We start from the raw sequence: 24,311 nt of genomic DNA, 5'->3' as shown, positions 1-24,311 counted from the left end.
TGTCTTATGCAGTGGCTTGAATTATGTCAACCATCAAATGATTTAAGGCTAAAAGAAAAATCCTTTGTATCTTTGATTTGAAAGCTACCCTGAAATTAGGTCACATGTGCTTGACTTATGAGGGCAGTGCTGTCCTGACTCAGCAATAACTCAACAAAACGTGAAATCTAGTACAGTAGCAAACTGAAAACAAATATAAGCTCTGTTGTAATTAGATTGGCAAAAGTTAATCCAAATACAAAATATTAGAATTTTAATATTGTGTTGAGATTTATATTTAGTTTCTTTACCATTGTTTAAAAGCAGGAAAGCCTTTGTCTTCTTTTATGACAGTTTTGTCTCAGTTTTGTCTCATATGTTATTAATTTAGTAATGACATATAGTACTTTTTGTTTTGTGGTCCATTCATAACCTAAAGCAGACACTGTAGTTTCCATCTGTCCTGAGTGACTTACATCCTATACCACTGGAACAGATCATTAAGTAACTTCAAACAGAAAAAGTTTACAACAGCACATTTTCCTGAATAGTTGTGGTGTTCAGAAACAACTTCCAACCACAAAATGTGCACCTATAAAAGCTAGAAGTTCAATATCTGTTTCTGTTTCAGTACTACTGACAGGGTTTAGTAATTCTTAGCATATTCCAATTAACTGAAAACTACATTTCGAGACTGTTGATGATCTTATAGCTTCACACATCTAAAAGTGAGAACTTTGTGTCACTTTTGCGTGTGTCAATCCAACAAAGCCTTATATTCTGACTTTGTTTATGTTAATGCAGGCTATAGGGCAAAGTAAAAAGTGTCGCAATGACATTTAAATTATGGTTGTGTTGAACTATTAATCTGAACTTTCTTCTATTTTGCTTTAACAGTATTAGAAATATTGTGTATATCCCTTAGCTTTTCCTCCATCTCTGTTTTCAGTGTGGAGAAGTGAGCACACAAACTGTTTATTAGCTAATTATAAAGTAATTAAACTATCCAGTTTAGTCCTGCTATGTCAGTAAAAAGTTAAATTCTTCCATTACTTAGCATTGTTAACAAATGGTCATGTCTATTTTTCCCCAGAAAAATGGAATACATACTTATTCAAGCATGCCTGCAGGGCTGGAGCATTGATGGTTGTTTGGAAAACACCAATAATAGTCATAAAATGAAGAGAACCCCCTCAGTAAGCATAAAACTGTAAATTAGTATAGAGATAATTGTCCATGATAACTAGTCCAGATGTGTGTGACAGAATTAGTGCTACTCAGTAATCACAGTTAAATTTGCGTGTCTGAGGTCTTGCACATAAACAGTTAGCAATTATGTGACAGTGAATGAAACAAAATATTTTAACTAATGAACAAATGATTTCCCCCCCCCCCCCCCCCCCCCCCCCCATCAAGTGCAAATAATGTGGGTCGTCACCTTGCATTGGATCTTATCCTAAAATAAATGGGCTAATATCTAGGCCACTCATTTGGATGCAGTATATTCTTGCCTGGCAATTAAACAGTACAACAAACTCTCAATATCTCCGGGCTGTGAGATTTTAAGAGTGACCAGTCTAAATTGACCTGTGAGTGAATTACCCTCTTACTGTCACATGCTTCCTAAAATAGCTTGTGTGAAAACAGAGTCTGTTGTGGAAGAGTAAACAAACCCTGCTCCCTATGTTTGAGCACACAGAGCAAAGCCAACACGGGCAATGATGTCAACTACTTTCCCATAGAAAGCCTATGGGAAAAACTTGGGTGCAGAAGGCAGTACCCCCCTTTTCACCATTGTCAGAGAAGAATGGCACATTAATGCCCGTAAAACTGTGACTTGAGAGTATGTGTCATGTGAGTAAATTGTAGAGGTATTGATTAGGCTTACTGAGGGAATACAGTTGCTTATAATTTTCCAATTAATATTGAGATTTGTAATACAAATGTGGTGTTGGCCAAAATTATAGTTTCTATTAAAAAACTAAATAAAGATGCCCTTCCTAACGCAACTCTCCCCAATTACTACCGGGCTTCGATTGGCATTTCAGAGCTGGGGATGGCAGCTGTGCAGTAAGTACTGTTGGGGGATCACTGTCTTGCCCAGGAGACACTTTGACATGTAGCCGGAACTGGGGATCGAACCACTGACCCTGTGGTCCGTGGACCAACTGGCCCCTGGTGTCAGTGCCAAATAAGAGCGATAATTATTGTATGACTTGTGTAAGCTACAGACATAAGTAGATCTAAGGGATAATTATGTTTAAAGCCACTTTGCAGGGCTCCAGAAATCTTTGAAATAGGTTTACAGAGGTTGCCATCTATTGGTGAATTCCATGCTACAGCAGTCCACAAACAGTACGTTACTTCAGTGTTTCTATGCAGAATTAGCTGAGAATTCTGGTCGCCCGGAATACATAAACCACTCCTTTGAAAACTAGATCAACAAATTTGTTAGATAGGGCTATTGGGCATAAAGCTGGAAGCATGTTTCCCATGTTGGGAAACATGCTTTTAAAAAACAAACAAACTAGGAAACAGGTTCTTTAGAAATGCATAACGTTGGTCACAAGCACATTTAGTTATACAACGACAACAAGTGTATATCGACTCAAAGATATGACACAACATTTCAGAAATGCAGTACTTTACATTCACATCATTTAACATTTACATTTAACCTCTGACCCTATGATCAATAGGTGGCCACTCTACCAAATGAGCCCATTATCTTTCAAAGGTAATGGGGGCTTGATTATTTCCAAATCATGCTTAAACCACACAGGGATACATCTCTGCATTTGTTTGGTTTACCCTTCTTTAAATGTAAGGTAACCAGGTGTAATCTGGTAGGCTACTTTACTGTAACTTACATTTTCTGACTTGAAGGCCTAGAGAATATTAGAGACAGGTTCACAATTGAAGGCTGCATTAGTATCATGTTATTATGTTTTAATAACCTTTAATTTGTGTTTTTTTTTAAATAGATTTTAAACTTTTACATGACTGACACGTTTAGATGTCATACTACAGCATAAACCAGCGCATAATATGCACGCGCACTCCCGCAGGGTGAACGCAGATCCCTTCAGAACCCGTTCAACTGCCTACGTATACTACACCTTTATAGCATTTGCGCTCTCATTGCGCCAACGTGTCCTTCCGCGCCGGCTCGAGCTTAAGCGATTTATTTTTAATACATCAAATCTATAACGCATTCTTAGTAAACATGTTTTCAAGCCCACGACGTATCAAATATTATTTTACTAATACGACATTTATTACAAATATACAAATATATGTTTTCTCATGATGACGGTATTGCGGATCTAGTTTCGCTCAAAAACGAGTTCCACCATTTTCACCATTGTATGTTGTAATGCTGCGTTGTTGAGAACAAACTAGCTTGAACTAAAAAAAAAAAAAACAGCACTTTTTGCGCCAGAGAGAAGTTAGGCTCTAAGTAGTTGAATAATTAATATTCAGCTATTGCTACATGATTTCTGTTAAGCGCAGCTGGACGTACGTTACCCCTAATAAAAGGTTAGATTAGCTAGTGAGCTGTTAGCTTGCCTGGCAACGTTTTTGCTAGCCGCCGCCGCCGCCACATAGTACTCCCCGTTCTCTTTAAGTGTTACCTGCAAGAAGTCAAATTGACGACCACCGTGAGAGGCACGAAGAGTGAGGAGATGGCGAGCTCAGTGGGGAACGTGGCTGACAGCACAGGTTGGTTGCGCACAACGATTTCATTTAACTTGAAAAGATCTACCATCGTCCATTTATCAGTGAAGGACGTTTATTAAAAATAGCAAAACCACCTCAATATAGCGGTAAACAGACCATGCAGGCTCAATCCACGCTGCTTACGTGGTATTATAAGCGACCAAGAGTGTTAGTCTGACTCCAGCAGACATTAACGTTGCTCTAGGAGCTGTTCACAGGCGTCAAACGCTTCGCGTGGGTTTTGTCCCAAACCGATTTGCATTGGCGTGTAGCTAAACTAGAAACTAAATCCACTCTGCGTGCAACTTGACGTTAGCTAAGTTAACAATCATGGATCTCTTAGCCTGACCGACTGTAAGACAAATTACTTGTTTACACTAGAAGTGCAGGCTCCTTTGTTTAAAAAATATCATATCACAATTGGATCTGATAAATGGTTATAAGCTGCTGGTCACTATAGACACTTGAACAACAACAACAAGCCTGAACTCGGCCCCATCATTTCGGTGTAACCCTGCCGATGCTCAAGGTTAATAATAGCTGCTTCCTTTTGTATCTTTTTCGTATAGTTATCTAGGTTTGTTGTCATGGACTGATAAAACTGATCAACTGTGATCTTAGTGTAAGTTATTTTTAGCTTTGCATTAATCGACCGTGTGCAGGCTGGAATGTCCCCAAACCTTTTGACATCCTCCACCCATGTGTACTTCATGTTGTTTATGCCACACCTTGATTCTTTTGCTTTAATTCCTTGTAGTTTGTATTGTCACATAACCTTTTAACGAATCAATATAAAAAAAACTGATTATGTTAGATATAGTGAAACGAGCAAATGATATCCCCCTTGAAAAAACAAATAAGGGTGGTGCAACTTATTGCTAAGTGTTCTTTATGTGATTCCAATAGTAACATATTGCCAGAACATCTGAATTGCTGTCAGTGTGATATTCACATCTTTGATTGCTTTGTTCATCTGCATTCATTTTTCCTCCTATGGAGGGGTTATTTTTATGTAAAATGGTGTCTCACTGAATATATCTCACTGATGGAGGAAAAAGGTTAAACTGTATTAAGGCACATCAATAAATTCAGTCATCTCCATCTTTACTGAACCTATATGGGTTACATAGTTCACTGAACCAATTACAAATGTAGAATAACCAAGTGTGTGACTATACAGTTTATTTTATGGCTATAGTCCATTTTACAAATGGCAGTCTTCCTCAATATTGTTACCTAAAAGATTACAAGAGATTTTTTATTTTTAGTATGTGTAAAATTAAAAAGATATGATTTTAATCAGAGACTATATTAAAATTAAAATAATACATTTCCAAAAATGTGTTATAGCAAACTTAGACCCTTAGTTGTTTAGTTTTTTTGTTAAGTTAATTACCCATTCATTGTTGTTGACAGAATTATCTTCATCTCTATTTGTTTTTTTAATTTTCAGTTGTCTTTTTTAATTTCTTCCATCACATCTAACATGTTGTTCCCCCCACTCCTTGGGTTGTGCTGGTTCCAGAACCGACAAAACGTATGCTTTCCTTCCAAGGGTTGGCAGAACTGGCGCACCGGGAGTATCAGTCGGGGGACTTTGAGGCAGCTGAGCGCCACTGCATGCAGCTGTGGAGGCAGGAGCCTGATAACACAGGCGTGCTGTTGCTCTTGTCCTCCATTCACTTCCAGTGCCGAAGACTTGACAGGTGAGGTGTGGGAGGCTGAGTTGATGCACACTGAGCATGTGACGTGGAGATGCAGAAAATAATAGGCCTTTTGTTACATACAGTGAGCGTGGGGAATCAAATGCATTTGAGCCTGCTTCTGGAAATCCTATTGCTCCCTTTAATGAAGTCTTTTGCTGACCCCACACAATGCTAACACAGACCCAGTGTTGGCCATACCCTTTCTTTACAGGTGTTAGGGTGAAGGTTTTGGATTGTGTGAGTTGCAGGTGTAAAAGTTTGACCTTGTCAGTTATTATGTCATTGTGTCCAGTGTCATCAGTATATTGTGGAGTTGTATACATTTATGTTGGTGAAGGTTCCCAGTCAGTAGGATGATGACTTTGCATAATAGACACTTGTGACAGATGTTTTGTAGTCGGTGAAATCTGTGTCATGCAGTAATATTTGTAGTTTTAAAATTGATAAGTTAAAAAATGTCCACCGTGATCTATGTTTTAAGTGCTAAACTTTATGGCAAATGATGGTTAAGTCTTGTAACACTAGCTTATATGACTATGTTGTGCACCCCTCTGGCTGTAACATAATGAACAAATCCATGTGTACGTTGCGCCAACATTAGCAGCATAGTCCATGCCCACTGGTGAGTGGGCCAAAAGTTGCTACTTTATTGCTCTCGTGGTGTGCTCAATTACATCTGCCCTCGCACCATAAAAGAGCGTCAATCGTTGCACTTCTTGACTCAAACTGACCATTTTTTTCAGCCAGCAAGAGGTACTAGTGGGGCCCAAAATGCCGGAGGGCTGCACAACATAGTCATAGAATGTACGATTACAATAGATAACCATCGTTCTGTTTCCTATGTTGCTTGCCCTCTGGTTGTAGCCCAATGAATCAATTGCAACAGCAGGATATAGTAAAAACAGAACCCTGCTGCACAGCTGGGCTGAACCGACTCGTGAAAAGCATAATGGGGGCATAAGAGCTGTACATTCACTGGCAGACAGTGGGAGAGCAGAAATGGGGGGGGGCAGCACTCTATGAGACCGCCAATGGCCTGGGGACCGGGATTGAGAGATCAGACAAACTGTGAATCACAGATCATCCTGCCGTGGTGAGAAACCACCACTAATGCTCATGTACAGGTGAGAGATGGAGAGGTCACAGAGATGTGGGATGTGTGGATGAAGATTTGTGTTTACAGGAGACAAAAAAAACACTTTCCTCGTGATAGTCTTCCTCCTGTGTCGCAAAGGCATCTGCACGCCGAGCAGACATGCACAGTAGAAACACTTTATGTGTGGACCTAAAGGAGTCAGGCTGGGCACTGCTCTGGGTGGGACAGAAACTCTTCATGGCAGCGCATGTACGTGGGGATAAACCCAATAGGGAAAGCTCTTAGAGGGCGAAGCCTATGCCGAATAAAACAGATTTTTTCATTTTGCTGCTTACCCTTTGCTGCCTCTACAAAACACATGGAGCCTACGCTGGTCGCTACTCTCTACAGGATTGTGATCATTTTGTACCAAATTCACCCCTATAGGTCTGCTCACTTCAGTACCTTGGCCATCAAACAGAATCCAATGCTTGCTGAAGCCTACTCTAACCTGGGGAATGTGTACAAGGAGCGAGGACAACTACAGGAGGCCATAGAGCATTATCGCCATGCTCTGAGACTGAAGCCAGATTTTATTGACGGATACATCAACTTGGCAGCAGCTCTCGTGGCCGCAGGAGACATGGAGGGAGCAGTGCAGGCTTATGTCTCTGCCTTGCAATATAACCCTGTAAGTGACATGCTATATGGTGAAATTCTTTTGTCAGCAGTTACCTCCAATCCACAAACAAGGCAGACATATTTAAACCCATTCATTGTACCAGTAAACTGAAAATATGTATTCCTTTTTTACCCAGGATCTTTACTGTGTGCGTAGTGACCTGGGCAACTTGCTTAAAGCCCTTGGTCGTTTGGAAGAGGCTAAGGTATGCTCCACTGGGTTGCCATTTGTGTGGATGTGTTGTAGATTTGCATCGTCTTCTCCTTTTTTTGCATTTATTTTTATTTTTTTTGTCCTTAAATTTTGTTGTCCACTAAGGCCATAGATGTTGTTTTTTTTTCTCTTTTACATTTTTAAGCCACATCAAGTCCTCTTGCTTCAGCCCCCTCATTCAAGTGAAGGAAAGAAAATGGTATCTTTTCTAATGTCCCAGCATTGCAGTGAGCTTCTCAATCCTAATTTGCTAAAAATAATTTGGAAGCATTGGATTGGAACATGCCAGCAAGCATATAAAGCAAACAGCTTTTATTTTTTATTTATTTATTTATTTTTTTCAGAAAAAATACACAACTTTTCTGTTCATTACTTTTTAGAAAAATGTTTTTTCCTTTTTTTTCTTTGTTTTTTTTTCTTTTCTTTTTTTCCTTCTTTTTTCAGTATAGTATATGCTTTGCATTGTACCCACCTTGTATTACCTTTAGTTGATGTTCTTCATTTTCCCCAGACCTTTTACCAGAGTTTCCTCTCCCCTTCTGGGAAGAAAGACTCAGGTTAAATTGACACAATAGATCTCTATTGTAATTTTTTAATTAGAACTATGGATTTTCATGTAGTTGATTTTGGAGGGAAAATGCTGGCTCGGTCTTTAAAAAATATATGAACTGATGAGAAGCTAGTTTAACTTTGCAGTGCAAAAGATAAGATGGTTTCTAAACTAATCACTATACTCCAATATTTTTTATCAAGCATCCAAAGTAAATATTGTATTCTCAGTTTTCTTACAGAGCAGTTGCTGCCATTGTGGGTTTTGTTTTTTGTTTTTTTGTGTTACACTTCTTATTGTCATTTTGAAACTTGTCTATTATTACAGGGGGCAGTCTGGGTTGGGTTAAATCCAGAGATGTGGAGTTGTCCTACTGGTTACAGGCCATCTTATTTCATGCTAGAAGGGGGTAATGGAGTGGGGATGAGTATCAAGGAGTCCCAGCTCCCCTGCTCTGTCACTTCACCCCCCGCGCGCTTGCTGAGGATTGGTGGAGTGTGCACACCTAGAGCTGTCTTCCTGACCATTCAGCTTTGCCCAGTCAGTGCTAAAGCATACCACAAATATGCTTTTCATTCACTTGTGCATACTATATGTTTTTCTTTTCAGGTCATAATGAAAAATTTACCTAGCTGATTATCTATTTTGCAATCAACTGCTGTTGAATAGCATGTTAAACTGTGGATTAATTCTCAAGCCCATTAAATAGTCCCATGTAGTGTCAGGCAGACAGCTCACAATCTGTACTCCACTTCCTGCGTCAGTTGCTGGGTTAGAAAGACAGAAACATGCGCAGCTAAAGCGATGACCTCTTTATTTCAGAGCTGTGGAGGCTTCTAGATACAGAACTTTAAACCATAGACCTTTCTTCCTACCCCATTGGCCAGGAGTCAAGAAAGCAGGCCAGGATAAAGAAGTTTAAGAAAATGTAATGACATGCTTAATAAAACAAAAGTAAAAACATAATTATTACCTTTTCCCTTCAAATATGTAATATTATTCCCAAAGAAATGGGATCAGTTCATTGGGGCAAGATCAAGCCAGTAACTGCCCTTCTAAAGTTGGAAACACAAACTGCATTGACGTCGGTTAAATTCCTGACTGTATTTCACTTACCAACTAAAACACACAAAAGCCTTTCTTCCGCCTAGTTCCCCTCAAAGCATTCCTTTTATTTTCTTTGAAATGAAATATTCATTGCATGAATTAAATCTAAGCATAGTCTTGTTTTTGTTATGTGATTTGAAAAAAAAACTTTTATTTTCATATTTAAAAAAATGTATTGTTTTAAAACCTTTACTAACGATCTTGTTTTCTGATTTTTGTCTCTCTTGGTTCTTTCCACGACTGATATTGTTGTTTAGAAGGTTTCAGGTGGGTGACACTATTCCTGCGTAGGTGCCTGGCGGCAAGGAACACTAGGGCATCCTCAGTCCTCTCCTCTTCTTCCAGCCAGCTGCGGCCACCACTCTGACAAAGTCCCAAAATATGGTAACGGGTTTGTAACTGCCAACAAAAGAAAAACCACCTCACTTCCACCTCTATATTGTGGCTTCTCTTTTGAAGAGCAAAAGAAAAAAGTAACGAAACAAACTAAAGTAAAGATTTCTCTAAATATGCTATACTAATTAACCAACTCTGTATTAAGTAAAGAGAAACATACATTTGGAAGTAATTATTGTGAAAATGAAGTAGGATCCCTCTAACTCTTACATGTTGGTTATTTTTCCTATTTTGTTTTGTTTTTCCTTCTTTATTTGGAGATGCAGCGTTCTGATGATGATGCGGATAGTGCGCAGTGAGTCTGCAGTAGCGCAGGGGCTGCGCAGCGATAACCTCCAGGCAACCAAAAAGGCGGAAAGCGCAAGCATGCAACCCCCAGCCCCTAAAACCCTTTTGGCCTGTTGATTGTAGACCTCTCCCCACTTACAACCAGCCTCGCTCCCAAATGCCTCCAAATCTCAGACTTAATTGGCTTTTAAAACATAAACATGCTGCCATGTACAATACTTGGTTTTTCTAATTCAGCAACAAATGGATGATTTTCTCCCAGTGATCCATGATTAAACATCAGTCTATCCACTGGCTGATCTGACAATCCACCTTGTTTCTGAGATAGTTTGTGGGTGCTGAGTGTGAGCCAGTCTGGTGTGGCAGGTGTCCTGCCAGGGGTTGTTGGTCTGCGGCTGTCTTACCAGGCCATTCGGCAAGCAGCAGCGAAGCAATGACCTTTGTCATGTACAGGGTCACGCAAACGGCGTTGTAATGTGAAGTGTGATGGTGGTAGTGGCAATAGACACACACCATGCGCTTGCGTTGCGCATGCATTACAGGGACCATCACCATCATGAATTGTCCAGCATCCCAGGTTGTGAGTTATTATGCTCCAGTGAAAATGTAGCATTTATGGAGGTAACTGTGAATTTCTTTTCTTCTTTAGTTTTACATTGACTACTTTGGGTTATTATGAATCATTATTAGAGGGCAGCAGGCTGTACCTGCTGGGGAAATCACCCATTTTGGTGAGAATTTTGACATAACTGCAGGATGAGGACATACGTGTGGGTGTAGGTTGGATCCGCGCAGCGTAGGAAAAAGCAATGCAGCTTAGCGCGGCAGATTTGTGCGCACGCAAGCCCATGCTGTAGACTCACTTTTTGCCATAATGAAGAACAGTCACTAATTTTGTTTTCTCTGCCCTTTTTGTTTTTCCTTACTTTTATTCTCAATCTTTGTTTTTATTTTACAATCCCTTGTCCTCCCCTCTATGTACTGTACCTCTCCCACTCTACCTCTTCTCCTTTCCTGTGGTTTTATTTTATTTTTCATTTTTTTGTAAACCTATTAAAGGCTTGTTACCTGAAAGCCATTGAGACTCAGCCCAACTTTGCAGTAGCTTGGAGCAACCTGGGCTGTGTGTTCAATGCCCAGGGAGAGATATGGCTGGCTATACATCATTTTGAAAAGGTAAGTTTTACTATGTGTTGTATGTTTCAATCTTAGTGCTTCTTCTCTTGCCTTATTATCTATATTCTTGCACTAATCCATTTTTATATGCATGGTTTAAATTTTTAGGCAGTGACTCTGGATCCAAATTTCCTCGACGCATACATAAATTTAGGAAACGTATTGAAGGAAGCCCGCATTTTTGACAGGTGAGTTCAGGTCATGAAACATGGTATCAGATTTATTAGTCATGTTTAATCTTTTGTTAAAAAGCTACAGCCCACCAGCACCTGTGTGGAATTTAGAATGAGTCATGGGCATAGTTATTTGTGCATACCTTTCTTCAGCCAGGCAGATTTGGTGCACTTTTCAAACTATCACCACACCAAGTGTGTGTGTTTCCAGTTAATTTGTTTTATGCATTGTTAGAGGATGTTTAAAAGCTTGACCTTGAGCATCAGTTTTCTCTAATGTTTTCAGAGCTGTTGCTGGATATCTGAGGGCCCTAAGTCTTAGCCCCAACCATGCTGTTGTTCATGGTAATCTGGCCTGTGTCTACTACGAACAAGGCCTCATTGACCTGGCTATTGACACCTACCGTCGTGCTATTGAATTGCAGCCTCACTTCCCTGATGCCTACTGCAATTTGGCAAATGCTCTGAAAGAGAAAGGCAATGTAAGGCGATACTTGGTGTGTCCTCTGTCTTGACAGTTCCTAACTTTTCTTTTTTAAACAATTTCAGTGATTTACTAAAACTTTCAAAATGCCAATGTTTTTTCCAGGTGTCAGAAGCAGAAGAGTGCTACAACACGGCGTTGCGTTTGTGTCCAACCCATGCAGACTCTCTTAATAACCTGGCCAATATCAAGCGTGAACAGGGCAACATTGAGGAGGCAGTTCAGCTTTATAGAAAAGCCTTAGAGGTGAGTTAAGCGTTACCATCGTCGTTGTCCTAAAGAAGTGGGCCGTTCTAGTACTGTTGTTTATAGCAAACCACTTTTTCATCAGGTGTTCCCAGAGTTTGCAGCAGCTCACTCCAACCTGGCCAGTGTCCTGCAGCAGCAGGGAAAACTCCAGGAGGCCCTTATGCACTACAAGGAGGCCATTAGGTTTGTAATTCTATCATATAGATGCTGCCTTAGTTTGGTTTAATGTAATTTCCCCCTATAACAGTTAAAGCAAATCCACACATCCACCACTATAAGACTTTTTTTCAGTGTGCTCGGTTAAACTTGGTTACAATGCACATGTTGTGCAAAGTGTACTGTCGTTTAGTTTTTCCACATGCACATTTTACTAAAATGATCATAAATTACCTGACACTAGAAAAGTTAAATGACATAAGATAATCTTTTATTACAAACCACTTTATGCTTTGTAATAAAAGGTGCTTTATGAAAGTGTAGAACTGTTTTAAATGGTAAATAATAAGTACAAATCACGAATCAAAACAATAAAAAAAAGTAAAAATAGAGTATGACTACAAAACTCAAAAGTACCATCAGGTAGCAGGGTCTGTTTTGCCATGTTTGGGGACAATTACAACCAGTGGGTAACCAGGGCCCATTGGTGGAGCAGGTGCAGTCCTTGGATCAGAGATTGACACCTGTTTTTCCTTCACACAATGCGATGACTCTGTGTACAAAAAAAGCACAACAGCACCTCAACCTGCCGAGGAAGCTGAGGGGCTTTCATGAAAGCAAGGACATCTTAGCTTTGGTTTACAGATCATTCATTAAATCCATCCTCACCATCAACATTACAACCTGGTATAAGTTTCTCACAATCAAACACAAAACTAAACTATCAAGCAGAATTAATCAGGCCAGCAAGATAACTGGATCACCACAGACTCCTCTGTCAGAACTTTACAACAGATTGGCGGTAAGGAAAGCAACCCAGATTACTGAGGACCCCTCTCATTCCCTTAGATGAGAGTTCCTTCATGCTGCTGCCATCAGGCAGGTGCTATAAAGTCCCACTGGCCCACAAAAAATCATTCATCCCCAGTGCAATAACCATTCTAAACAGCAAAAACTTTGACTAGAGATCCCTGAGGAATTTTGTTATTCAGATGTTTCAACAGATTTACTGTTCTGTTTTTAGAATCAGCCCAACATTTGCTGATGCCTACTCAAACATGGGTAACACACTGAAGGAAATGCAGGATGTACAAGGAGCGCTGCAATGCTACACTCGTGCCATCCAGATCAACCCTGCCTTTGCTGATGCTCACAGCAATTTGGCCTCTATCCACAAGGTCAGGATAATTTTACATTTTATTTAATGACATTTGTTGCCTTGGACACAACAAAAACAATAAAATTTCAATGAAAATGTACAGTTTTTGCCTGAAATGGTAGTGGCATGTATCTTATTTATTGTTGTGTTGATATTTTGGTAGTCACAGGCACAATAGGGTATTACCATCTGTTTATGTGCTATAAATGGCATTGCTGTATACCAACTGTACAGTCTTGATGCTGTTTATAAGTTAAATATTGTCTTATAGTAAATAGCCAGAAGTCTCATTTTAGTGCAGATGTAAGTACAGTAGAATTTTGTAGAACTGTTGGTTTCATAATGAAAGATAACAATATTTTTGCATCTTGAAGCATTTTAACTTGAGTATTTAAATGTTTCTCTTGACTTTTAGGATTCTGGAAACATCCCAGAGGCCATTGCATCGTATCGCACAGCCTTGAAACTCAAGCCAGACTTTCCTGATGCTTACTGCAATTTGGCACATTGCCTTCAGGTTCTTAAATGTTGCTGTATTTATGTGCAATAGACACACATTGTTTGGTCCTGTTATATTATCATTACTTTTTGTAAGTTCTTTGATTCCTGTCATTTTACAGATTGTGTGTGACTGGACAGATTATGATGAGCGAATGAAGAAACTTGTGAGCATTGTGGCTGACCAGCTGGAGAAGAACCGCTTACCTTCAGTGCACCCACACCACAGCATGCTGTACCCACTCTCTCACAGCTTCCGCAAGGCCATTGCCGAACGCCATGGAAACCTTTGTCTGGACAAGGTACACACACTGATCAAAGCAAGTAACCTTTAATAATAATAATTATTATTATTATTTTTATTTTTGTGGGATGAAAGGTGGCTGGTGATAGAAGTGGCTGTCTGCAGAGATATGGGTAAGGCGAGGCTTTAGTGAGATAATAGATACTATATTTTACCATGAAAAGAGTGAAAGCTGGTGGTGGATAGACTGAGTTCACTGGTGAAGGTATGTGGATGGGATTAGTCACTGTAACTTAGTGAAAGTAGAACTGGCTGTCTTGTGGAAGTTGTATTCTTACACTATTGCTTGTTCACAGATTAATGCTTTGCACAAACCTGCTTATGAGCATCCGAAGGATCTGAAGGCTAGCGGTGGGCGGCTGCGTATTGGCTATATCAGTTCTGACTTCGGCAACCATCCGACCTCCCACCTGATGCAGTCCATTCCTGGAATGCACAATCCTGAGAAGTTTGAGGTGGTTTGTTGTGATTTTAACATGTAAATTACAAACTTTTTGTGAGAATATTGTGCTTATCCGGTAAATATTATAAATGGCTGACAATTCTGTACTTCTGTCCTATCAGGTCTTCTGCTATGCACTCAGCCCTGATGATAGTACTAACTTCCGTGTGAAAGTTGTTGCAGAGGCTCATCATTTCACAGACCTCTCACAGGTAACTGTTAAATCTTGGATGTTTCTTGTATGTTATTTCTAAAGATGTGAACTAACAAGTTTTGTTAGTTGTGAACAGTACTATTTTTACTGAAACTGTTCCTTTTCTTCTCCAGATCCCTTGCAATGGGAAGGCAGCTGATCGTATTCACCAGGATGGAATTCACATTCTGATCAACATGAATGGCTACACTAAAGGAGCCCGAAATGAGCTATTTGCTCTTCGCCCAGCCCCCATTCAGGTAACCTTTTGCATTGACGTAGTTCCCTCACATTTGCTGTGATCTCTGGTAATGGAAAAATACAATGAATGGTCCATTCCACAGGCTATGTGGCTGGGATACCCAGGAACCAGTGGGGCTCTCTTCATGGACTACATCATCACTGACAAAGAGACATCCCCTATGGAGGTAGCTGAGCAGTATTCAGAGAAGCTTGCCTACATGCCCAATACTTTCTTCATTGGAGACCATGCCAACATGTTCCCTCATCTTAAGGTTTGTCTTTTTTCAAACTGCTGCCCTTTGTTTAAAAAGAAAATAATTATCAATATAATTGGAGGGTTGATAAAATTGTTTTGTTTGTTTTACCCATAGAAAAAAGCAGTGATTGATTTCAAGTCTAATGGACACATCTTTGACAACCGCATTGTTCTAAATGGTATTGATCTGAAGGCATTCTTGGACAGTCTGCCAGATGTTAAAGTAATAAAAGTAAGTTTAAAATAAATGAATGGACCTTTAAAGAAAGACATATTTATATATATTGTATAGTCAAACCGCAACATTTTGTCTATTTATTTATTGAGTCACCATAACAGCAGAATGAAACAAAAAATAACTTGGTCTTTAAGTTATGTTAATGAAAGCAATTTAGTCAGTTTCTGCTCATTTAAATAAATACTTCTGTATCAAAATCAATAAAATTGTAAAAATGTCAAATGCTAGATTGAGGTATGTTGCATCAAATCATTTTCAAGCATTTAAACTGTTCTCTATAATTAGATGAAGTGTGACAACAACCAGGAAGTAGCTGGGGATACAAATGGGGCTCTCTCCATGCCTGTTATTCCCATGAACACTGCAGCTGAAGCAATTATAAACATGATCAACCAAGGCCAAATCCAAGTCACAATCAATGGCTTCACTGTCAGCAATGGCCTGGCTACCACACAGGTATGTCTGACTCAGAAAAACTGTATGGTATGAATGGGGATATTTTAACATATACAATGGATAAAATGCATCTACAAATGTAAATGACAAAAGCAAGATGTGCAGTACGACTGGGGTTTCTGGTACTGTATAGTTATGGTGTGCTCTTGCAAGTAACATAGAAAATCTATGTTGGTGAAGCAAATGTTTAAATGTAAAACTTAACCTCGTATCTTGGCTTTTCAAACGGCACATTATGGCCATTTGGTTCAGACAACTAAGACTCGTGCTTTTTACTTCGGGACAAAACCTTTTAGGCATCACAACACTGTTTGTCCCCCATTTCAGATCAATAACAAAGCTGCCACTGGGGAAGAGGTGCCGCGCACAATTGTTGTGACAACTCGCTCCCAGTATGGCCTCCCAGAGGACTCCATTGTCTACTGCAACTTCAACCAGCTCTACAAGATTGACCCCCCTACTCTTCAAATGTGGGCAAATGTAAGTTAAACTGACTTGGGTATAACAGTTGCTTCAACTCTGTTCTTTTACCTGTCTTTAAAAGAGCAAATGCTACTTCTGTCGTTTTGAAATTCTCCTTTTGTTGTAGATCCTGAAGCGTGTGCCCAACAGTGTGTTGTGGCTCCTTCGTTTCCCTGCTGTGGGTGAGCCCAACATCCAGCAGTATGCTCAGAACATGGGTCTGCCTGGCTCTCGCATCATCTTCTCACCTGTAGCTCCTAAGGAGGAGCATGTCAGACGGGGCCAGCTGGCTGATGTGTGCCTTGACACTCCTCTATGCAACGGGCACACCACAGGCATGGATGTTCTCTGGGCTGGAACGCCCATGGTCACTATGCCAGGTGAGGACACTAGGCGTGTGTGTGTGTATCTATACTATGTAAAAATAGTTTTGATTTATTATGATGAAAATAGAAAGCATTTAAATGAAGCCTACAATGTAATGATAATATGATTCCTTCAAAGGTGAGACCCTTGCCTCTCGTGTGGCTGCCTCACAACTCAATTGTCTGGGCTGCCCTGAGCTAATAGCCCAGAATCGCCAGGAATATGAGGACATGGCAGTCAAACTTGGCTCTGACATGGAATAGTAAGTAGATTTTGATCTAATTCCATTTGAAAAAAGTCTTTTTAGGTTTGATCAGACTTAAAGGGTTAAAAAAATTCTCTCTCCTTTAGCTTAAAGATGGTCAGGGCACGTGTTTGGAAGCAACGAATCTGCAGCCCTCTTTTCAACACCAAGCAGTACACCATGGAACTGGAGAGGCTCTATCTGCAGATGTGGGAGCACCATAGCAATGGCAACAAGCCAGAACACCTGTTTAAACTTCAGACAGTAGAGACCAGTGAGAATGCCTAAAGTGAAAGCAAATGGATTTATTTTTCTGTACACCACAACCATGTCCACTCCTCCCTTCATTTTATTTTTTTAAGACGTACCTTTAACAGTTAGTTTCCACTCCATCCTTCTCTAAGTTATTTTCTCTTTTATTACTAATGGGACTCTTTTAATAGAGCATACAGATGTGCACATATTCCCTATCATATGGATCAGATGGAGCTTGAGACTTTCTGGCAATTTGTCTGAGACTCTTTACCTGTAACACAGTATATTTGGTGAACATAAGAGGATTGTGAAAGTCCTGCAACTCCTTCAGTACACGGATCAGTGGATTTAGTTTTTCCTGTCAGTGTGCATACAGGAAGATTGCAGCATATGGAGAAATATCCGGCCATTATTATTTGTTAATCTATTTAGAAATAGATTAAGAGTGTTTTTTTTTTTTTTTCTTTAAAGGACAATGTTCTAACCCTGAGTTTCATCAGCTTTAACATACAGTTGTAAACATAGATTGCGAATGCTTGTCTTAAATTTTTGTCTTAACTTGTTATTAAACTGTTAAGACTGCAGTAAAGAGACTTGCATGTTTTGAAGAATATGGTGTAGATCAAGACTTTGTCCTCTTCACCGAAAGCCAACTTGTTTGGTCTAGGAATTTGTTCAGTAGCTGTTGCCCTGTTTGATGTCACTCTGTGCTTGTAAAAATGATTTGACGTGCAAATGATGGACAGCAGCATTTTAAGTCACTGGAAAGGGCCTACATTTAATTTCAAATTTCAGGGCTATTGAGAGTTAATCTTATTCATCCGTGGAATGGGCTAGGTAAGTATTTTCTAAGCAGTTTTTATATTGTCTGTCAATGGTATGCTTTCAATGCTTCCTCAAGTCCTTAAATATTATTTAAAAAAATAAATAGACAGCAAAGTGGTGTTTTGTGCTGAATTGTCTCAGTTGTTGGCAGACCGAATTTAAGGGTAAAACCAAAAGGTCTTTGTTTAAAGAGCTACCCTGAGAAAACGGGTTGTTCACAAGTGGAACCAAATCTGTTGAACTGCAAATGTTGAGTTGTTTCATATTTAATATTTTATTTTTGCCTTTTGGCAGTAGTGATTTCTTGAATCTTCAGTAAGTCAACAAAACAATGTAAACTGTCTGTGAAGATTCTGTTATTCAGGTTATCCCAGTCTGTTTGGTGGGATCTGGACTTTATTGTATTTTAATGAAATGTTTTGACAAACTAAGTTGAACAGCACACAGCAATAAACAGAACATACATCTGGGGAATCAAATAAATTAAATACAACACAAAGGTTATGTTTACTTTGGAACCATTATTCCAAATACAGGATATATGAATAGAAATGTTTTGTTGAGTTTCAAACTTAAATGTTTCCCCACAGTATAAAACTAGTATGAAGTATAAGGCCAATAAATATGATATGATTTGATATGGTGCTGACCTCGGTCAACAAAAACCGCTACCACTGGTCCTAGTTATTTTGGCTTTCCAAAGTTATTGCTAGTTGATCAAGCTCAACGTCAATGTGTTTTCTTAGGATCTGCCAGCGGTCTGTGAGGGTTTTCTACGGTACAAACAAATTTAGATACTGCTGCGTAATAGTACTGCATGCACTGTTATATTTGTGCATATGGTTAGGAGGTTAAAGAGCCCCTTTTCTATTTATATAATTTTCATATAGCACACCAAAATGTAGCATTTTTTTCAGTCAGTCCACATGGCTGTGGGTGTGGTTTCAAAACTGGGCCGCCGTGGGTTTTTGAAACCTGCTGTGATTGGTCGAATGTCTATGACAATGTCCGGTCTAATAGTGCGCAAAGTTTGAATTTGGCCTTCGTAACGTTGATCTGCTACCCACCCCGTTACCTTTAAAAACAGGAGCGCCTTGGTAAACATATAATCAAATATATAGATATTTTTGAAGTTATGTTTTTCATACTTGACAAGGTTTTATATTAACAGAAAACAGATTTTAGATGTTCGCTAATGTTAGCTAGCATGTTGCTCAGGGTAGCGCTTAATGTTAAGCTAGTGTTATCTGCCTTGTGTGTCTTTAAAGCCTCTCAGTAGTTTTGCATTGACTGAAAATTATTAATTCAAACCATTAGCTAGCCTTATTTTCTGTCTTTTATTTGCAGGCTAATAATATTTAGGTATGTGCCGGACATTCATTGCGAAATGACTGACTGACGTGCTGTTGTGTGAAATGTAGTGTTTTCACAGAGTAAACGAAACTATGAATGATGATTCCCTCAAGTTGTATGAAAGAGTTGCACAAAAGATGGGGTGGCTGGAAAATGGGGGACCGGACGAAGCAGAAAGCAAGGTTTGTTTAATACATCAAATAACCTTTATAGACAGAAAGTATTCACAGTGGCTCGATGTTTTATAACCTTTTTAATGAGTTGCAAATTAACATTACCATTACACGTGTCGTTATTTTACTGTACGAAGCATAGTGTGCGTATGTATTTTAAAAAAATAGTAATGTCAATGATGCACCAATTAAATAGCACTTAATTCTTCTTTTTTTTAATGCTCGCTCACTTTTCTTTCCCTTAAGTGAAGGTGCTAAGCAACCATTGGTGCCAAATTCTTAGATGTGACTTTTTATTTTTGTCATGTTATATTAAACTGAGTCTGGTTTTATTTGCGGTGTTAGTTTAATAAACCAAAAGTACACATCCAAGTCACTGAAAAACACCATAACACCATAATTCTTTTCTAACATTTTCCCCCACTTTTTATAGACAGGTGTTTTTTATTTTTATAGACTTTTGTTTTTTTGTAAACAGATGAATTAATAATATAATAAGCGGGTTGACTTTTGAAAATAATGAAAATAATTGTTTGTTGTAGTCCTATTAAAATGCTGGTTTTCTTTTCTTCTAGTTGAGAACTGCAATTGGGAAGACCCGCCATGCTGCCTCAAGCAGTTATCAATTTGTGGATCAGTCGGCTTCGCCTCTTCAGCTTTGCGTCTCTGAAAGAGAAGAAGATCAAGAGAAACGTACTTTTAAGGACAACGATTACAGAAACAATTCCTTCATTGAGTCCAGCGATGATGACTTTGACCAATGTGAGTGATGTAACATTATGTTTTGACTTAGTTTGCACACACACTTATTTGTTAGTTTTTGCCTTTTTGTTCCATAGTTCTTGTGGAAAGAGCTACACCGAAAGCTAAATCAACTTCCCAGAAACCATGTCTGTTAACAACAAAAGACAGGTACGGGAATGGACTTTACTGAAAATATTTCAATGAAGTGTCATCTGTGTCTTGTTTAAATTTTTACTATTAATTTGTGTAATTAATCTTTTGAATATCATAGTTTGCCAATTGAGCCATTTTTGTTCTTTTTAGTTCAAATATTTCCGTGGTGAGTTCGGATGATGATGGCAGTTTTGAGACATGTAAGTTGCCTTCTTCTGTGCAATATTCTATACTTTCCTCATTGATAGTAACTGGCCACTTATATCTTTAAGATAAGGAAAATATTTATATATTGTTAGTAATTTGTTTTGCTTACCTAAGTTTTGCAACGAGTGAAAACCCCTAATACCAAGCCTAAGAACATGTCAGAGAATGGCAGTAAAGATGGGTGAGTTGATTTTAAATATTTCCTTCAGATGCATTGTCATCAGCAAAATTGGTTAAATATTCTGTTTTGTTTGTTTTACAGCCTCAAAAACTTTATAGTTGACGACTACTCATCAGATGATGACTTTATTGGCACAAAATCTTCTTTTAAAGGTAACTGGCCTTTATAACTATGTACTTCTGAAGAGAAACAACACAGAACTATCTAGTACAAAGGTGATGTTATGTTTCCACTCTTTTACAGTCCCTAAGAACACCAATACTCCAGCAGCAGCTCATCATCCATTGAGGAGACCGTTGTTGCAGTGTGATTCCCCGGTGTTTATTAGTGACAGTGATGATGACGATGATAATATTGTGGTCAAGAGCACTTGGAGGACTCGTCACTCAAAACCTCAGTCCTCATTAAAGGCCAACAAGAATAATGCTCTGCTGGGTGATAAACATGAAAGTTCGCCATTACTGCCTTTGCATCCCGTTTCATCTGCTTTCCCGCCACATAAAACTCGAACACCGCTGTCTGCTCCCAGGCGTACTCTTTCAGCACCTTCCAAGATGGATGAATCAGCCAGTTCAGAGGAGGAGTTCACATCCCTTCTGGAGAGACTGAGGAAGAAAAACTTCACTGGCACTTCATTCTTACCTAAGAATAACAAAGGTAACTACTGGAATCGGGCTGTTGTATTTGAACTCTTCAGTTTTTCATTTATTTATTAATTTATAATTTGTATTTTCGATTGTAAGACTGTGCTTCTTTTTTTTGTTTGGAAATACACCACTAACCTCTAAAGCATTGGGGGAAATGCCATTGAATGTGAAAACACCTGAGAAGCCCATTCTTGTGAAGCCCACAGTCAGTCAGACAGAAGTTAGACATGGACCTGCGAGCAGGTACATGAGTTTACCAGTTTTTTTTTTAATACTTGGTTCCATTACCCTTGAGCAGAATTTTTTTATTTATTTTTTTGTTACTCACCAAGTTACTTTTCTATACATACTCACCTTTTCCCCCTGCTTGTTCCCCTGTAGAGTTGCATTGTGTAAGACCCCGGGCTGCTTCTTGGAGTCCTTATCAAACCCTGGCTCCAACTATGGACGCAATTTTAAGCAGAACAAAGAGGACCTCACCAGTAAACTCTACCATCTTTACAATACCAGTGTGTTTGACAGCAAGGTGATGAACAACCCTTGTTTTTCTTCTATTTATTTGTTTACATTTGTTTGTCATTTTCATATACATGTTTTATTATCTTTCCCCATGTCTCAAATGTTTTCTTTTTCCTGGTCTGACATTACTTTCCAGCTCCCCGTCAATATGTCAGTTACTTGGAATAAAAAAATGCGAAAGACAGCTGGTTACTGTATCACGGGGCAGGAGCGTGGTGGAGGCAACCGATACGCCCGCATTGAACTCTCGGAGAAAGTGTGTGATTCTGCAGGTAATGCTTTTGTAAGACAGGTGGATTAAACTGTAATAAATTGGGTCTGCTTGGTTGTCCACTCAATATAAATATATCATATAGCCAATTAATTTTGTTGCCCTTGCCTCATAGATCGTCTCAGGGATACGCTGATTCATGAGATGTGCCATGCTGCCACTTGGCTCATTAATGGTGTAAGAGACGGACACGGAAACTTCTGGAAGCTTTATGCTCGCAAGGCCACAGTGATGCATCCGGAACTGCCCATGGTCACTCGCTGCCACAGTTATGACATAAAGTACAAATTCCAATACCAGTGCACCCGCTGCCAGAATACGTATGTCTGACTAAATTTAACCATTGGCTTCATATCATTCTTTATTATTTAACTTATAATTAAGAAATGTGTCTTTCACGGAGTTATTCATAAGATTTTACCCTGATTCTTCACAGGATTGGACGTCATTCCAAGTCACTGGACACACAGCGGTTTGTGTGTGCCCTCTGCACAGGACAGCTTGTCCTATTAACACCTTCAAAGCCACATGCTCCCAAACCTTTTGCCAACTTTGTCAAAGAAAATTATGGGGCAGTACGAAAGGAACTAGCAGGTCAAAGTCATGCGGAAGTGATGCGGAAGCTTAGTGCAGATTTTGCCTCGAAGACTAAACTCAGTCAAAGCTGAAAGTAATGGATTTACACAAATACCTCAGTGAGCAGCTGTAATTATTATCGAATGCATATTTCTGTGTTTTTTGTGTGTCTGTGGTGTTTTTGTCAATTTTTTAATTGTCAGTTTGTGATTATAGACTGGACCATCTGTAGCTGAAAAATTTATGTTCATGTTCCTGTGTGTGGTGTCAAATGATGAAATTTATACCACCTGTTATCCATAGTATCTAATAAATACTGGAGATCAATATCTTAAGGGACTGACATAACTGTATCCAGGTAAAACTTTTTGTTATATTTGACCAGTTTGATTTTTTTTTTATATGAACTGTTTGAATAAAGTTTTTAAAGTGTAACTTTGTTAAATTTGAAATCTTTATCAATGGATATCTGAATGCCAACTGTTGTAGAAAACTATTCTAAAAGTTTCTGTCTATTAAGGTACATAATATGGTTTTTATTGATTTGGTTTATAATGGTTATACTTTCATGTAGTAGTCAACTAATAAGCTTTGAATAATAACAAGAATCTTTCTGTTACAAATCTGCTAAATTGAGTTTCAGGGTGGAAGCACCATTTGTGACAGAAGATGGCTTTATTTTTTCTAATTGTCCCTGCCATCAGGCAAATACTGACAGGTAAAATACAGTCCTGGACAGAGACAAAACTACTTGGGCAGAATATCAAAGGGTGCTTTATGTCTAGGATATCGCATGTAATCTGACTAGACTGTAGAATCAGATACAGACTATCTCCATATGTAACCTGGTTAAGATGATTAGCTTGTGTGAGCTAAATCTTGAACACTGTACTCAGTCCTTCTTTACTCCTGGTCATCATATGTTCCCCATCAATCTTGAGACATACTCACTGCTTGCTCCTCTTCTGTGACACCTTTTTATTATAATTTTTTACATTTTCATACCGAAAAAATACCTGCATACCTTTACTTACATGCTGTGCGACAAATGAGTACTTCACCATTTTAGTCACTTCTTTGGACAATCATAGTTCTTTTAAGGTCCAGAGAAGGTATTCCTTTGACCCAGCGTCTCATCTTCTGTACTGCTGCGCAGGCCTGTTGTCAGCACCATCCGTGTCTACTGTGAACCAACTGTTCACCTCTCATCTTTGCACCCTGCCAGTCAGGGGCATCAGCTCTGGTACTGTATTGCATTGTTGGAATTGCTTGGAACTGCTTTTGCTTGCCTTGTACCTCACTTGTAAGTCGCTTTGGATAAAAGCGTCTGCTAAATGACTAAATGTAAATGTAATGTTAATGTAAATGTTTTGTGGTGCCTCTCTGCTTTATAACCATCCTGAGATGCTTCTCTTTGCTTTGCTGGGACACATTTGCAGGACTGCTCCTCATCAAGAGTGACCAATGTTTGACCCTGACCCTTTAGGCTACTCAGACCCTTCACTTTTTGGTTCCAGTGGTCATGGACAGCTAAATTATCCCTGGTTACCTGCACAGCGATCCTCTGGATACAGCAACCATTATCTACAACC

At 39.1% G+C, this 24,311-nt stretch overlaps 2 protein-coding genes across 9 annotated transcripts; both read left to right on the top strand.

Moving 5' to 3' along the window:
- The first annotated feature begins 3,339 nt into the window (after positions 1-3,339).
- Positions 3,340-18,395, top strand: LOC137134104 (UDP-N-acetylglucosamine--peptide N-acetylglucosaminyltransferase 110 kDa subunit). Of its 8 annotated transcripts, none has more exons than XM_067518577.1 (22): positions 3,340-3,702; positions 5,255-5,405; positions 6,928-7,171; positions 7,299-7,367; positions 10,776-10,892; positions 11,001-11,080; positions 11,352-11,562; positions 11,655-11,795; positions 11,881-11,981; positions 12,979-13,132; positions 13,529-13,630; positions 13,734-13,931; positions 14,212-14,370; positions 14,480-14,569; positions 14,685-14,810; positions 14,895-15,065; positions 15,165-15,281; positions 15,573-15,743; positions 16,071-16,223; positions 16,333-16,585; positions 16,710-16,833; positions 16,923-18,395. In XM_067518577.1, the coding sequence occupies exons 1-22, from the start codon at positions 3,666-3,668 to the stop codon at positions 17,101-17,103; spliced, it is 3,150 nt and encodes a 1,049-aa protein (XP_067374678.1). In that variant the 5' UTR covers positions 3,340-3,665; the 3' UTR covers positions 17,104-18,395. The 8 variants fall into 8 exon arrangements, with proteins under 8 accessions (XP_067374678.1, XP_067374677.1, XP_067374675.1 ...); XM_067518576.1 differs by having other exon boundaries at positions 5,225-5,405; positions 13,734-13,913; XM_067518574.1 differs by having other exon boundaries at positions 5,225-5,405.
- Positions 18,396-18,549: 154 nt separating this feature from the next.
- On the top strand, positions 18,550-23,154 carry gcna (germ cell nuclear acidic peptidase). The gene is made up of 13 exons (XM_067518583.1): positions 18,550-18,992; positions 19,317-19,430; positions 19,997-20,183; positions 20,261-20,333; positions 20,469-20,518; positions 20,640-20,706; positions 20,788-20,858; positions 20,950-21,363; positions 21,497-21,596; positions 21,735-21,879; positions 22,009-22,144; positions 22,259-22,463; positions 22,580-23,154. Exons 2-13 carry the CDS (start codon positions 19,341-19,343, stop codon positions 22,809-22,811), a joined length of 1,770 nt encoding a protein of 589 aa, XP_067374684.1. The 5' UTR covers positions 18,550-18,992; positions 19,317-19,340; the 3' UTR covers positions 22,812-23,154.
- The last annotated feature ends 1,157 nt before the right edge of the window (positions 23,155-24,311 follow it).

This window comes from Channa argus, chromosome 10, assembly GCF_033026475.1.
Source record: "Channa argus isolate prfri chromosome 10, Channa argus male v1.0, whole genome shotgun sequence".
Lineage (NCBI taxonomy): Eukaryota > Metazoa > Chordata > Actinopteri > Anabantiformes > Channidae > Channa > Channa argus.
The sequence above is the reverse complement of the archived record's forward strand: the minus strand, read 5'-3'. Positions and strand labels throughout refer to the sequence as shown.